Source organism: Danio rerio, chromosome 9 (assembly GCF_052040795.2).
Source record: "Danio rerio strain M-AB ecotype USA chromosome 9, GRCz13ab, whole genome shotgun sequence".
NCBI classification, from domain to species: Eukaryota; Metazoa; Chordata; class Actinopteri; order Cypriniformes; family Danionidae; genus Danio; species Danio rerio.
Window position 1 is genome coordinate 27,789,905 of NC_141029.1, and position 16,819 is coordinate 27,806,723.

Consider the following 16,819-nt stretch of genomic DNA (forward strand, 5'->3'; position numbering starts at 1 on the left):
TAACACTTATATTTGAATGTGTACAGTAATTGTTCTGCAGTGAAGCCATTCAAGCCATTTCAAGCATTGCTGTTCATGTTCTTTTGTTTTATACCTGCCAATATTCATATCATCTTTATGTATCAGACATTGCCATCTTTAGAAAATAAGGTGAACTGCACTCACCAAGTCATCAGATATTTAATTGATTAGGATTAATAAAATGTACAGTACATATCATTAGTGACCCTATCAACTTTTTACAATATTTTTTTCGTTATAATGAATCGATTAACTCATTTAAAAAAAATAAAAAAAACAATCAGGGGAGGGTAGTAAATGAAGGCCCAGATTGCCAAATGAGGTTTCTGATCTGCTGTCAATGTTTTTACTATTTATAAGAAAAATTCCTCTGAAATTGATTCCAGTTTTTACAGTTATGATTGGATAATATGTTGTAATCTTTAATTAAGATTTTTTAAGCATATCTTTAAGCATATCATTATCATTAATTAACTACAGTGATCAGCATATATAAGTACACCTCTTACAATCTATCTTTAAAACTCATGTTTTTAATAGGAAGCTATACAATATTATATTTTGTGCATACAGTACATCAGGAAAGTATTCATAGCTTCACTTTTTCCACATTTTTTTATGTTACAGCCTTATTCCAAAATGGATTAAATTCATTTATTTTCTTATAATTCTACACACAAAACCCCATAATGACAATGTGAAAAAAAGATTTTTTTTAATTGTTGCAAATTTATCAAAGATAAAAAAAAAAAAACTGAAAGATCACATGTACATAAGTATTCACACCTTTTGGTGTCCAGCTCTAAATTGAGCTCAGGTACATTCTGTTTCCACTGATCATTCTTGAGATGTTTCAGCAGCTTGAATGAAGTTCACCTGTGGTAAATTAAGTTGATTGGACATTATTTTAAATGGCATACACCTGTCTATATAAGGTCCCAGGGTTGACAGTGCATGTCAAAGCACAAACCAAGCATGAAGACAAAGGAATTGTCTGTAGACCTTCGACACAGGATTATCTCAAGGCACAAGTCTGGGGAAGGTCACAGAAAAATCGTGACCCAAAGCAGAACAATGACCCAAACCACAGGGTGTGTCTTCACAATTCGGTGAATGTCCTTGAGTGGCCCAGCCAGAGCCCAGACCTAAATCCTATTGAACATCTCTGGAGAGATCTGAAAATGGCTGTACATTATCGCTTCCCATAAAAACTGATAGAGCTTGAGAGATACTGCAATGAGGAATGGCCAAAAATTCCCAAAGACAGGTGTGCCAAGCTTGTGGCATCATATTCAGAAAAGGCTATAATTGCTGCCAAAGGTGCATCAACACAAAGTATTGAGCAAAGGCTGTAAATACTTATGTACATGTGATTTTTTTAGGTTTTTTATTTGCAATAAATTTGCAACAATAAAAAAAAAATCTTATTTTGCATTGTCATTATGGGGTATTGTGTGTAGAATTTTGAAAAAAAAAAAATTATTCCATTTTGGAATAAGGCTGTAACAAAAAAATGTGGAAAAGGTGAAGTGCTATGAATACTTTCCGGATGCACTGTACATTAGATTAGTCAGTACTAAAGCCAAATCTGGATCTAATTTAACAAAATAATTTACGATAACAATCCAAATCTAGTACACCCAAATTTATATTGTATAGAAAAATACTAAATAAATACAAATTTTTAAAAAGGAAAAATCAAGAGAAGAAAAAATTTTTTTTTAAATAGTTGAAATTTTGTAGGTTGTAATTTGTTTTTCGCAATATTTTGCTTGAATTTAATTGTATTATCTTTCAATAAATATGGTGACTAAAATATAATTTTAATAAATATATCAGTTTAATAAATCTGTTTTGTTTAAATGCACCAAAATGCATTGCCTATATTCACTGAGAAACTAATAAAAATATTCATTTTCAAAATAGGGTGCACTCGATTATGCTGAGCACTGTATAACGATAACTGCATAATGATTACATTTTATTTATTATAATTGTGTGTGCTGCAGTTGTGTTATTTGCTGTTTTTATTGATTGAGCAGGATGTTTTCTGCTTTAAGTTTATTTTTAATTATTCTGTTTTTAAATAGTTATTAACTAGAAACAAATAAATCTGAAAACTATTTGAGTTACATCCTTCCTCTTTGTTAAACTATATCTTCATAGTGTGAATCAGCCTTAAGAATTATTGGATTTTTTCTTTTTTTTTTTTTTATCTGAAAGTTGGCAGTGAGTATTGCAATAATGTGAGGAGTGCACACGGCTGAATGTTTCACCTTTAATAATGCCTTTCTCCTGTAGCGTTTTCATAGAGGGCCGTCTGGAGATGAACTTCTTCAGTCTGTTCTTTACTCCATTCTTGTCGGCGCTGTCTGAGGCGCTGTAATTCAGCTTGAACACTGTGCGGGGGATCAGAGGAGACACAGGAACAATGCTGTCACTGAACACTCACCACATTCTTTTGAGGCTGTCTTTGTGCAAGTCCTCCTCATGCAAATAAGAGTGTCTCCTTTCTGCACATTGTTCAAAAGCACAGCAGAAAAAATATATATAACTACTTCTGCTGAAATATTCTCCCGTCTGCGTAAATATCTCATTTCAGAGCATTTACTTATTGATTCCGGCCAATGTAAGTGTCAATATAACAGCATCTTGACAAGTCCGGTCATTAGTATGTGACTAGCGAGAGCTCGTAGCTAGTGCCCAGTATTCGGTACAGTAGTAAATGAATTCTCTTTGATACTTATTCAGGGCAGAAAATGCTGCAATTACCAATGACAGAAGTGCTCGCTGAGTGTCAAGTAGCTTGTAATTTATAATAATGATTGACAGAGAGCAGACCGACTCCATTTTACTTACAACATCCTAATAGTGTTTAGAGATGTCGTATATATTGTGTGAAATTCAGCTTTGTCTCACACGGTAAGTGAGGTTATGAGACGTGCTAAGGTGTCTGTATTTTATTACAGTCATTATGTGTTGTTGCAGTTGCAAATGTTCAGATGCTGTATAAAACTGTGGTCAAGGTGATGCTGTGTTTCCTGTTCCTGTAACCACAGAGGAATATGCAAAAAACTGTCACTTGCAAGCATGATTCATACATATGTCTAGGTGAGATTTCACTTTAAATGATGTATGCTTTAAAATAATGAAGACTATTTTTAGGACCATTATACATTTTCATATAATATTATATTTCTGTCAAACGGAAATATTTTTTTCAACACATTTCTAAGCATCATAGATTTAATAGCTAAATTCTAATATTATCTTTGCCATGATGACAGTAAATAATATTTTACTAGATATTTTTAAGGCAATAGTCTTCAGCTTAAAGTGTAATTTAAAGGCCTAACTAAGTTAAATAGGTTAACTAGTCAAGTTAGGGTAATTAGGGAAATCATTGTATAACAATGGTTGTTCTGTAGACAATAAAAAAAATAAACTGTTTACAGTTTTTCTTGTTTGCTATATTGGTTTACATGGGTTTTATCTAATATTTACATTATTTTATTACTTTTGTCTGTTTTGTTTTTCAACAGTATTTCAGTTTACAGCCACAGTTTGAAAAAATGTCATGAATTTAATGTAACTTTATTCAAAGCATTTCTTATTCTGGATCCATGTCTTTGCAAAAAGGCAAGTTTGACAGCCCAAATAAAAAGACAACAAATGGCATTGGCAATAGGCATCAATGGCAATCAATGGTGCACTGATTCAAACAGTTCTGTATTTTGTTGTCCATTGTGTAATGATTAATTGAAAGAGCTCATATACATGTTTGCAAGTTGTGTTGTTTAAAGGTAAAATTAGCTTTTGTTGCATGTTTTAAATGTTTTGACACGGTATGGGCATTTTGCAAGCAAAATATATAATTTTCAGTAGAGTTTCAGTTGACGACTGCATCAAAGCAACCATGAAAAACTGTAAGAGGGCTAATAATGTTGTCCTTGCTCTGTTAAACTACATTTGGGAAATATTTGAAAAGAAAAAGATTTACAGGAGGGCGAATAATTTTATATATACACTACCGGTCAAAAGTTTGGGGTCAGTAGGATTTTTAAATGTTTTAAAATAAGCTTCTCCTTCTCACCAAGGGTGCATTTATTTAATTAAAAATACAGTACAAATTGTAAAATTGTTATTGGGCTATAAAATAACTGCTCAAAAGTAGTTTATAATTAAATTTAATAATTTATTCCAGTGATTTTAATGACGAATTTTCAGCTTTATCACTCTAGTCTTCACAGTCACATAATCCTTCAGAAATCTCGCTTATATTAATTTTTATTATTATTATTGTTATTATTAATAATATTATTATTAATGGTAATAGTAATAAAAGCAATAATGACTGGAGTAATCAGTACATTTGAAACTACTTACAATAAATAATTACATTTATTTAATTATTTTTTTAAATTTAATTTGCTTAAAAACAAAACATGAAAAAAAAACATGACCCCAATCTTTTGACAGGTAGTGTATATCGTTATAAATCCTTATGTAATCAGGGTGTATATATATGAGTACACAGCATAATTTACCTGTAGGACAACAACATTGTATTTAGTGCTTCAGTAAAAGAAAACATTATCTGAGAAATTAAATTAAGACGTTAGAAAGTGAATTGTATGTTCACGGTGAGTTACACTTACCTTATAATGTATTATAAGAATTATTAAAATATTAAAACTGTTATAAATAATAGGTTCAGCATGATTTTTGGTAACACTAGGTTTTATTTGTTAACAAGGCGGATGCTTTTAAATACTTAAATTGATCCTATGAATAATTTTCAAACTAATACATAAAATAAAATTAAACTTTGGATTTTAATAATGCAAAAGTAAATATTATTTATTAACTATTACTATTATAACTATTAGCTTTTATTGGAACTGAGCTAAAATGAACAATGTGTTAATACCACTATATGTTAATTATCTCTTTTACTTATTTGAAAATTATACTTTTACTTATGAACAATTAATGCTCACTTCACTCATTTTGTTTTTGAGATTTCTTAATTATTAGATTTAAGATTTGGATTTTTTTTTTTAAAATATATTTAATGTAAACTAGATTTTGTTTTCTGTAATTTCTGCTTAATTGACATAATAAACAATGCCAAAATAATCATCCTGAATAGTCAACAATAAATAAATAAAAAAATAAATGAGTTTTTATATTTTAGTGGTATAGGGCTACAAATATAATTGTGGTTGTTTAGTGGCACAAAGAACAGATATGTTCACAGTACATTTAGAGCAGCACTACATTACAGCACTTCAGTTTCAGTTTCAAATAAGAATAACTATCATTAGAAGTGACATATGGCATAAAGGTATTAAATTCTACTAATATTGAAATGTTATAAAAAAAAAATATTTTAAAACATTAACATTATTAGCATACTCAAACATAATTAATGTAACAATTTTTCAATCTCTTTTAATCTTAGTGTAAAACCTGACCTAAATCTGATTTGGTGAGACAGCCTGTGATCAGACAGTATCATCTGTACTGTTAAACTCATTAATGTGGATATTAAACAGTGGTGAAGCGAGGCTGCAACCCTGACACTCTCACTGTTTCTGAACTCTCTGTGTTGATTGCCAGTTCTCACCTCTCCATCTCTCTCTCTCTCACACACACACACACACACACACACACACACAGACACACACACACACACACACGTTACTCACTTATGGAGCGTCTGTGTTCAGATTTGGTCTCTTTTGGTTTGGGTTTGGAGCTTTCACAGGTTGGTCTGGACAGGCATTCTGTGCTGTTGGACCGGTGTAGAGCCGCTCTACCACAGCTCTGGCCTCCAGATCCACTCGACTACACCACAACATCACATAAAACATTCATCAGGTACACGCTGAAATAACATCCAGAAATATTGCTTTTTAAAGTATTTATCCCAGTGTTTCATGCTTCGCTATTAACGTTTTAAAGCATGTATTTACCTAGACTTTTCCGATTACAGTCATGTTTTAAAATATAGCGCTTTAAATAATATAATAGTTAAAAAATTATGCATGATGATGTAAAAATGTAGTTTGTTTTTTTATGAAATGGTTTACCAGGCTGTCCACTGCTTTCTTGATGGCATCATGCCATTTAGAGATGGTTGGAAAATGGTCTGCCTGTAACAGAAACTCATGACCAGTCGGGGTGGTTATCTGGTGGTTAAAAAAAATTGAAATTGAAATGAATGTTAAAAAGTGGCATTTAAGAACATTACAGTGTCCTGTCAAAAACAAACATGTGCATATGTAGGGCAAAAAGACTATATTATGTTGCAATCATTAGACTGGCCCAAAATCTACTGTCTATTCTAAATTAAAGTAAAGTTTTTGCTGAGTAACAGCAGCAATTCTAGGCAGCAGTTATACAAACAAAACATAAGAAAATGAAAAAGAAAATTAAAAAATATTAGCATTTTTTCAATTTATGCACACAATTTATAATAATTTCTTTAGTTTTGTTTTGTTTTGTTTGTATAACTGTTGCCTAGAATTGCTGTTGTTACTCAGCAAAAACTATACTTTAATTTAGAATAGACACAGTAAAAAGGAAATAAAATAAACAAATTAAATTAAATTAAATTAAATTAAATTAAATTAAATTAAATTAAATTAAATTAAATTAAATTAAATTAAATTAAATTAAATTAAATTAAATTAAATTAAATTAAATTAAATTAGGGTTTGTTCATTCCATTAAGCCAAAAAACAAGGTGCAATGCATTGCAAATTTCAAAACAAAAAAAAATTCAAATTATTAAAGAAAAACAAATAGTATACATTTTTATTTTATTCGATTTTTTTTTTTTTGCATTTAATAATGTATATTACTATAATGTGCATATTGGAATTATTTTAATAAATGTTGTTCTGCATTTCTACTTGCAATTTATCAAAGAATTCTAAAAAAGTATCATGGCTTCCACAAAAAAAAAAAAAAACATTGAAGAAAAACTGCATGTTTAAAAATAAAATAAAATAAAATAAAATAAAATAAAATAAAATTAAATTAAGTTAAGTTAAGTTAAGTTAAGTTAAGTTAAGTTAAATTAAATTAAATTAAATTAAACGAAATAAAGGCGAATGTGCATTTCCATTTTTCCAAAAACAAAACAAAAAAAACAAGGTGCAACGCAATGCAAAATTCAAAACACAAAAAAATCTTTTTTTTTAACGAAACAATTTTGCAGGCAGTTCATTCCCCTGTGGTGAACTCTGACTTAGAGACTAAGCCAAAGAAAAATGAATGAATGAATGAACAATTCTGCAATTTATCACAGAATAAAGAAACAATATTTAACAGAAACTGCGTATTTACAGTTGACAATACAAGGAAAAGTCACAATTACACAAACAAAAAGACAATAAGACGTGCAATGAGCCTTGACAAGCTATTAGTTTGATACCTGACCAAACATTACACTTATTTCTGCAGATTGCCATAACATCCCATGGCGCAGTCGCAAAGAATAAAAGCTTTTCCAAGAAAAAACATGAGCAAACACCAACGCTAAGGTCAGAATTGTCAAATAGCGTCGCGCTGCGCGGATTCTTGTTATTTTAAAGAGACCTGACACTGCATGTTTCAAAATCATTTTAGAGTGGTCAGTCTCCAAAAATACCAAGCCGGATCACAGAACGCACAACAGTCAGTCCACATCCACATCCAAAGTTTGTGGCCGTTTAAAACAGACTTTTCTTGACTCTGAGAGAGGGTGGCAGGGGGAATCAAGCAGTCTCTTTAGGGATGGAGTGAATGCAGAGGGAATGGTTAGAGGCACAATTCTTGTCAGAGTGCGTTTAGCATCCCTCTATTCTTCCCAGTTGAACATCGGAGAGAGCATGTTTGTTCTGAAGCTCCTTCTTTCCTGAAGGCCGCCTGCGGACATGACAGGCAGAGTTTGTAGAGCGTCGGACTTGTTGGAGTCTTCATTGGGAGAAACAGATCCGCTTTAATGAAGTATATTTGTGCTGCAGGTCATCAGAAACTTTCAAATGGCAGTTTCAGATCTCTTTCTGGTTCGGCTGTCAAATAACGTGTGAAGCTCAGAGTTCTTTTATGCGGATTTGACAGATATTTTATGCATGTGACATTGTTTTTTGTTCTTTTTCGGACATTGGAGATTAAATGAGCCCACTGACGTATTGTCGACTTTGATTGGGAAGAAGAAAAAAGTGATAATGTTTCACAACCCAGCACGCGATGTATCAAATAATTCAAATAGTCTTTCAAAGCCAAACCAGCTTTAATAAATTCAACACCAAAGCTCGATTAAGTTAAACTGAAACACATTTTATATGTCGTACAAAATAGGCTCATCCTGTAAATCAAGCTGTTTCTGAAGCAAACGCCGCATTGGTCTTTGATTCGGCGAAGATTAGCTGATGACTCATGAGTTCTGTCCGCTCTGTTTTTGAAAAATGATAATCATCTTTCCAACTGTATTCACCAGTACCTTCCTACAATCAGGCTCTTGTAATTTATGCCATGTTTCATCTCTGCATGTGGTCATGTCCATGCAAAAGCAGAGCCCACAGATATGATGCCAATGTCTGTATATGCGCATATATTTCGACAGGCCGTTTAATGCTGTTATGCAGCTTACACAACAAACCTTGAACATTTTATACTTGGCTTAATGCTGCGTGTTTTCTTCCAAATTCATATTCTTTCTTCTTTTCCTCCTCAGTGTTGTTTTTTAGTATCTTCAAAGAGCTGATGTAGTTTTTATGAATAGTTTGCAGTAGTTTATAGTTTTGCATGTTTATTGTAGGTTTTTGTGTTTTTTTTATTTATATAATTTTATTATTATTATTATTATTATTTATATATTTTTTATTAGTACACATGTAACACATCATTGATGGACAGCTGATATAAAATATTGTTTGTCTATTTTATATCAATTTTGAGTGTTAGGTAACCCTTTACAATAAGATATATAGTACTCAGCATACAGAAAGCTATACAATATTATATTTGAGCATATACATTAGATTAGTCAGGACTGAAGCCAAATCTGGAGCTTAACTAACAAAATAACTTACGATAACGCCCAAAAACTAGTACAAGCAAATTTATATCTTATAGAAAAAAAATGTTAAATGTAAATTCAAAAGGAGGAAAAATCAAGAGATACATTTTTTTAGTTATTTTATTGTGGGAATTTTGTAAGTTGTTACTTTTTTTGCAATATTCAGCTTGAATTTAATTGTATTATCCTTCAATTTCTAAACATGTTTGGGGAATCAAATATTATTTTAATAAATATATCAGTTTAATAAATCTGTTTTGTTTAAATGCACCAAAATACATTACCTATATTGACTAAGAAATTTAAAAAAAATATTCACTTTCTGTGAGTAGTTAATGTTAGTTAATGCATTTACTTACATGAACAAATAACGAACAAATCATTTACTACAGTATTTGTTTATATTAGTTAAAGTTAGTTAATTAAAAAAAGGTTGTTCATTGTTAGTTCATGTTAACTCCCGGTGCATTAACTAATGTTAACAAGCATAAACTTGCATGATAATAATGCATTAGTAAATGTTGAATTATGATTAATAAATGCTGTACAAGTATTGTTCATGATTAGGTCATGTTAGTACATTAAATGATGTACCTTATTATAAAGTGTGACATTTTTAGCTTAATTACAATAGTTCTGGTAAACTTTTTGTTTAAAAAATAAATAAGTTTTGTTTAAAAAAAGCAACAAAAAAACTATGTTTTAAAAATCTGTTTCCTTTGAGAAAGAATTAAATTTATTTACAATTATTGTGCAAAAAGCATTTTAAGTTAAATATGAAATTTTCAACATGGGCTCATTCTGAAAACGTAGCCCTATTTACATTTCTAGTGATTGCAAATTATGTATCCAAAGGTACGTATGGCTGCATTTCATTTTTAAAACAAAATGCTAGGGGGCGGTATGATCTCTGCTTTGAAACTAATCTCTGCTTTTTAAAATACTATTGGTTGGGTTTAGGGAAGAAGAAGCGTGCGATCGGTTATTTAGTCAGTCATTCAGTCAAACAGTCAGTCAACAGTGGCCTCTGGTGAATATACATGAGAACAGCAGGTATAAATGGCACTCGTGAGAGAAATTTGAGGCCTCTAGTAGATTCGCAAAAACTGCCAAAAAAAAAAAAAAAAAGCTAGCTCCTGCGACGTATTTGCCGCTCTCCAGAAATGTATATAGAGGTACAATTTCATAATGAGCCTGACATGGAAATATTGAAGCAAAAAGACTGAAATATATTTAATATATTTATTAATATGTACATTTTTTTAAAGAAATAATGCGCTTCACTGTTTTTGCATTATTGTACATGTGAGATGCTCAACTATCAATTTGGACTTGTTATGTGTGCATTAAATTGAAAAAGGCAGCTTTACAGTGTGAAATTGTCCAGCGTAATATCACTGTCCTGTATCTAACATTAGTGTTTTCATAATTAGCCGTTCAGTGTTTTCGCTGCCCCAATTGTTTGTTTGTAAAGGCCACAAATAGCATTTTAGTCAATCTGTTTTTAGCTATTTTAAATATAAAAAAAAGAAAAAATTTTATATATAAATAAAGGTTTTGAAAGACTATTATTATTGGTCAGGAAAATGGCAAAGCCACAGAGGAGCTGATTGGAAAACTGGGACTAGTGGAAAGTTTTGTGTTTTTTCTTCTTTTTTTTTGTGAGTGGTAATAAGAAAGTGTATAACATAAAAGCACTACGCTTTTAATCACACTGTTTAATGAGGAGGAATTTGAATATCTGGGCTCTCACTTTGACTCTTCATTAATGTTTAATTACGCAGAGCGGTACAAAGACCAGAATGCCATTTGTGACTTAACATTTGTGTTTTGCTGTTAAATTAAACATTAATTTGAAAGCTACATAAAGACACAACTCAACTTTGAAGCGCATTTGATAGTAGGGTTAATTATCTCCAATTTTCCACAACTCCTGAGATGAGTCTGGCAGAGAGAGCTATCGGCTTTCCAGAGAAAACAAAAGCAAAATCAGAGGAAACCGAGAAAGATGCACTGCCTTTCCATCCTGCTTTCACTGTTTCATTCGATGGCTAAGCTGGAGTAAAAACATTATTAACAACAGCGCATAAATAAAATGTCTGTAAAATGATTTAGGTGCAGGAAATACTGTTTCTGTAGCATGCATTCATCAAAATGCAATTCTAAACGAGTAAGTGTGTTTGATTAAAATCATAAGATGTAACATGCAAAAACAAAATCTTCCACAACTAGAAATGGAAGTGAGAAACAATACAATAATTATTGATAATAAAGAAGAGAACGGGGTTTGTTGTCACACTGTAAATATGTCACAAGGTCGTTTAGGTCCAGTATACTGTTACACAAAGTGTTTTGCCTGACAGTGGGTCATAACCCTCCTAAATGAAAGGAAAGTCTTTATTTTTCCTGGGCAATAACTCTTTGTCTTGAGATGTGCTAAATTGTATGTTCTTTCTCGGAGAGAATCATTTCGCTGCTCTAATCTCCTTTTGTAATCTGCTGTCTGAATCTCAAATCCTTCCGTTCACCCTGCGATTATTACCAAATATAAAGTATATTTTGTTTTGAACACTGAAATTAATGCACAATACTATGTAAGCAGCTTTGAGGGCAAGCAAATACCTTTCCTTCAACTCTTTTGCAAAGTGGACTTAAAGAGGAAGATTACGTGATGGCAAGCTTAGACGTACAGGAATATATTTCATATTTGAGCCCTTGAAAATACATAAGTCTGTTTTCTACTAGACTCAGGAGAGGATTTTTATTAAAATAGGTTTTTTTATTATGCCTTTTCTGACATTCTGACAATGTTTTAGTTCTATTATATGTATTAGATTTTTTTGTATCTACAGTCTGACATATTTTAAATAGCCTTTATGAATTGACTTTAATATCAAAATGTGCACACTTTCTGCCATTTTCACCATAAGAGCTCTAGTTTCTGTGATTTTTGTAAAAACAGAATTGAAGAGTTCAGATGCAAAAACTTCTAAGTGGCATCTGAATTTTTGTCTAAAAAGTCGAAAATGAACATTTTTCTCAGCCTCCTTGTTTATGTTTAGTTATTTTACTTGAGACCATGAAAATAACTTATTTTTTGCCATAAAAGTGATATTACTGAACCTACACTTAGGGGCCTGATAAACAGTTCTCATTTTAAAAAAAGAGTGTAAAAACTAAATGTAATTAGTAATGCCGTTGTTACTGCAAAAATGTAATTTATTATTATTATTATTATTATTACTTAAATAAATAAATGAATAGCTAATCAATCCTTACACTGTTTATATGAAACAATAACATAATTGTTCCTTTATGTTTTATTATTGAAACAATTTCAGGAAAAAGTAAAAATTCGAAGAAATAATGGCTTCGCATAATTGGACATGATACTGCAATATTAATTTTAAAAATTAAAAGTCCAGGAGACTCTTGAAATAGAGATTAAAAATAAAGGTTTATGAATAAAATAAACAAACAAACAAATAAATAAATAAATAAATAAAATGGAGTTTAAATAATAATAATAATAGGAAAAAACCTATTTAAAAAATAGACACGATAAGAAAGTAATAAATATTAAAAAATAAATTGTGGGGAGAGGATGATAGATTGGATTTATTCACCTTATTCTCTGCAGATGAGCGGGCGCTGCCATTTGAATCTTTTTGGCTTGAGACTTCAAGCCAAATGAGACCGGTCTCATTCACTTCCATTCATTTTTTGATGTTAAAAACTGATCGTTTCGCTGCTTGATGTTGCAATTTGATATTTTAAATCAAGTAGTTTGACCGTTTTCTGCCGGTTATTATTCCTACTCATTTCTCCCATAGGCGACTGAATCGGACGTTCTAAGACAATCGCGAAAACAGGCGAACTTCCACATTTTAGAATAAGGTCAATAGGGCCTGTAACATTGTCTCTTACAAAAGAATAAAAAAACTTTTACAAATATTTTATGGATAGTTCAGATCATTTTTATGTATTCTTATATAGAATACTAATAATGGAATTTCTCTTAGTAAAGAATCAGATATTTTATTTTTAAAATGTTTTAAATTAGATTTATATCACAGAAGGCTATAATAAGCATATTGGACATTTGAGAATTGATGTAAATAACACTGTGATGAATAAAAAGCATCAATTAACTAGTAAGAAACTGAAAAGAGGTATGAATAAGTGCACATGACATCAAAATTAATCACGTTTCTTCACATTTTAGTCATCTTGAGTCAAAGAAATAATGTCTGCATATGAAAGTACATTAATTCTAATGATTAAAACTTCCTGTTGGATTTTTTCATATACAAACAACAAACAACTAAATGCTCTATGCCTTGAGCCTGCAATCCGACGTCGTCTGAATCAGATATACTTTGATAGATATCACAACAAAGTCCAGTTCTTAACGTGCCAGTGGTGTAATAGTCAGGTTAGGACTGTTTACATGAACAACAATGAGTGACAATCCGAACAACACTTAGTAAATACACAATACACCCCTTCATTAGCTCAATTCTGCAACGTGTCCTTTCAAAAGCAAGATACTTAGCGGTCCTTCAAGGCAAGCCATTGGAAGAGTCACGTCTCCGCTACTCACTGCAGGCCTGTCAGCCTGTCATCATCTACAGTAAACATGCCTGAAAGCTGCCGCGTGCCTGAGATACGAGATCTGACAGAGCCTGGCCAAAGATCTTCACTTCTGTGGACAGTTCAGGAGAAGACAAATGGACACGAACCACATGCTCTTCATCACAGTGCCTATAAACATGCAATGGCCACCGCTGGCCTCATTCCAGACGCTGCAAACTGCTTTCTAATTGTTGCTTTTTCTGCCCAGTTTTTGAGGATAGATTTATTTATTTATTCGTTTTGCACTGGCTAACTTCAGGAAAGGATTTGTCTTTTATTCATGTTTAAGGCTACAAGGAAATACCATAATATTAGTTCATAATATAATACCATAATATTATTCTATAATATTACCATAATATTTTTAGTTTATTGCCATGGAGCTTATTATATAAATATACAGTACACACAAAGAGAATTATAGTAAATAAATAAATAAATTGTCAGTGGAAGATCACTTATGTAAATCTTTTTTTTTTAAAGAAAGAAAGAAAGAAAGAAAGAAAGAAAGAAAGAAAGAAAGAAAGAAAGAAAGAAAGAACGAAAGAAAGAAAGAAAGAAAGAAAGAAAGAAAGAAAGAATTTGGGGAACCTCATGTAATTGCAAAAAAATATTATTGTTATTATTATTATTATTATTATTATTATTTTCATTTTAAATTCATTTAAATTAAAGTATTATAGTAGTAAACTCATGATAATTTGTAATGCTAATAATAAATAATAATGTATTAAAATAATAATAATACTAACAGCAAGACATAAATAATAGATATGATGAAAAGCAGTTTGGATCAAGGAAAGGTTATGGGAGCAGTAATTTTAGACTTAAAAAAGGCTTTTGATACTGTGAATCATGAAGTACTCGTAAATAAATTGAAACAGAAATACTTTTCACAACATGCTCTAAACTGGTTTAAACCATACCTGGATTGTAGACAGCAATGTGTTTAAATTAACGGTGTGAGATCAACACTTTAATTAGGTGTACCACAAGGCACAATATTGGGAACATTGCTTTTCTGTTTGTATATTAATGATCTACCTGAAAGTTGCAATGAGGTTGGTTGTCAAATATATGCAGATGATACAATTATTTATGTAACAGCAGGAAGTTCACAGAAGGCTGCAGAAATGTTAACCAAGCTACTGATCTGTATTACCCACTGGCTGCAGGATAACTGTTTGACTCTAAATTACAACAAAACAGTTTCCATGTGTTTTTCGAAATCCTCTGAGAAAATAAAATAAAATAAAAAAAAAACTGAGCACTAGATTTATTTAAAATCCAAATTGATCAAAAGGAAATCAAAGAAGTGAGTGAATTTAAATACCTAGGTGTCATTTTAGACTCAATAAAAAAAAATTCAAAACTGCTTTCATATGATAAGACCACATACACAGTTGAAGTCAGAAATATTAGCCCCCCTTCATTCATTCATTTTCTTGTCGGCTTAGTCCCTTTATTGACCAGGGGTCGCCACAGCGGAATGAACCGCCAACTTATCCAGCACGTTTTTACACAGCGGATGCCCTTCCAGCCGCAACCCATCTCTGGGAAACCTCCGCACACACATTCACACACACACACACTCATACACTACGGACAATTTAGCTTAACCCATTCACCTGTACTGCATGTCTTTGGACTATTGGGGAAACCAAAGCACCTGGAGGAACCCCACGCAGGGAGAACATGCAAACTTCACACAGAGGCTGAGCCGAGGCTGGAACCAGCGACCGTCTTGCTGTGAGGCGAGAGCACTACCTACTGGGCTACTGCTTCACCTTAGCCCCCTTTTGAATTTTTTAAATATTTCCCAAATGATGTTTAACAGAGCAAGGAAATTCTCACAGTGTGTTTGATAATATTCTTCTGGAGAAATTCTTATTTATTTTATTTTTGCTAGAATAAAAGCAGTTTCTAACTTTTTAAAAACTATTTTAAGGCCAATATTATTAGCACCTTTAAGCTATTTTTTTCCGACAGTCTACAGAACAAACCATCGTTATACAATAACTTGTCTAATTACCCTAACCTGCCTAGTTAACCTAATTAACCTAGTTACACCTTTAAATGTCACTTTAAGCTGTATAGAAGTGTCTTGAAAAATATCTAGTCATATATTATTTATTGTCATCATGGCAAAGATTAAATAAATCAGTTATTAGAAGTGAGTTATTAAAACTATTATGCTTAGAAATGTGTTAAAGAAATATTCTCTCCATTAAGCAAAAGTTGGGGGAAAAAAATAAACAGGGGGGCTAATAATTGAGGGGGGCTAGTAATTCTGACTTTCTCTTAAAGCAGCGCAAATGTTTGTGCATGCTACGATATTATCACAAATGTCTTATTGTGCAATAATCTGGGGTAAAGCTACTTAATCAGTTGTTAAGCCTGTTATGTCACTTTACAAACAAACTTCAAAAGTAATAGATCAGAAACCAATAAAATGGCAAATTCTTAAAAAATATATAACTTGTTATGTTTTGATGGTTTTGTTTTCATTTTTAAAAAAACATGTTTAGGTGTATACTTGGTCTTGCCCCTAAAAAAGTCTGTGCATAATAGTTAATACATAAATTCAGCAGTGATGTGGACTAGATGAGCAGTAAGTGGGAATTGTAGAATTCGCAGATGCAGAACCATGATGGGTCAGTCATCCTTTTCAGTGAAAGGTTCACATCTATGGAAAGCGATGTCTTGTGATTTAAAATTACAATCAGAACTCACAGTTTTTTTCTGTAAAGATGAAAAAATATTTGAAATCTTTACAGCAATGTGAACATGAAGTATTATTCTCTCAGGTTGTTCAGGTTTACATTTCTCTTTAGTATACAAATTGACTAACATTTTAAGTTTGTGGTTCTAATGTACATGTTTCTTGTTTTGTTTTTGTTTTTTCACTTTATTTTTTTTTAAATGTAAAGCCTAACCAGGGACAAGGGCTGCAAATTAACTTTATGCTATATGCCCTATGAATGCGACATCAGTTGTCTTTATATAACAATGTCAAGTGTATTGTCCATGTTAAATAAACAGGCAAAAAATAGATTACAATATTTATTTGTTTAAAAAAATTACAAAGTG

General features: G+C 31.5%; 1 protein-coding gene across 7 annotated transcripts in view; it reads right to left on the reverse strand.

Moving 5' to 3' along the window:
* arhgap15 (Rho GTPase activating protein 15) overlaps positions 1-16,819 on the reverse strand; it is a 66,521-nt gene that overhangs the window by 33,955 nt on the left and 15,747 nt on the right. For all 7 annotated transcript variants that reach the window (XR_015498689.1, XR_015498688.1, XR_015498687.1 and 4 more), the window contains 3 exon segments: positions 6,117-6,215; positions 5,733-5,871; positions 2,298-2,420 (listed from right to left, as the gene is read on the reverse strand). Coding sequence is in view for 3 of the 7 variants with exons in the window: in XM_087265735.1 (XP_087121861.1) it covers positions 2,298-2,420; positions 5,733-5,871; positions 6,117-6,215 (361 nt within the window). In the remaining 4 variants the exon portion in view is untranslated.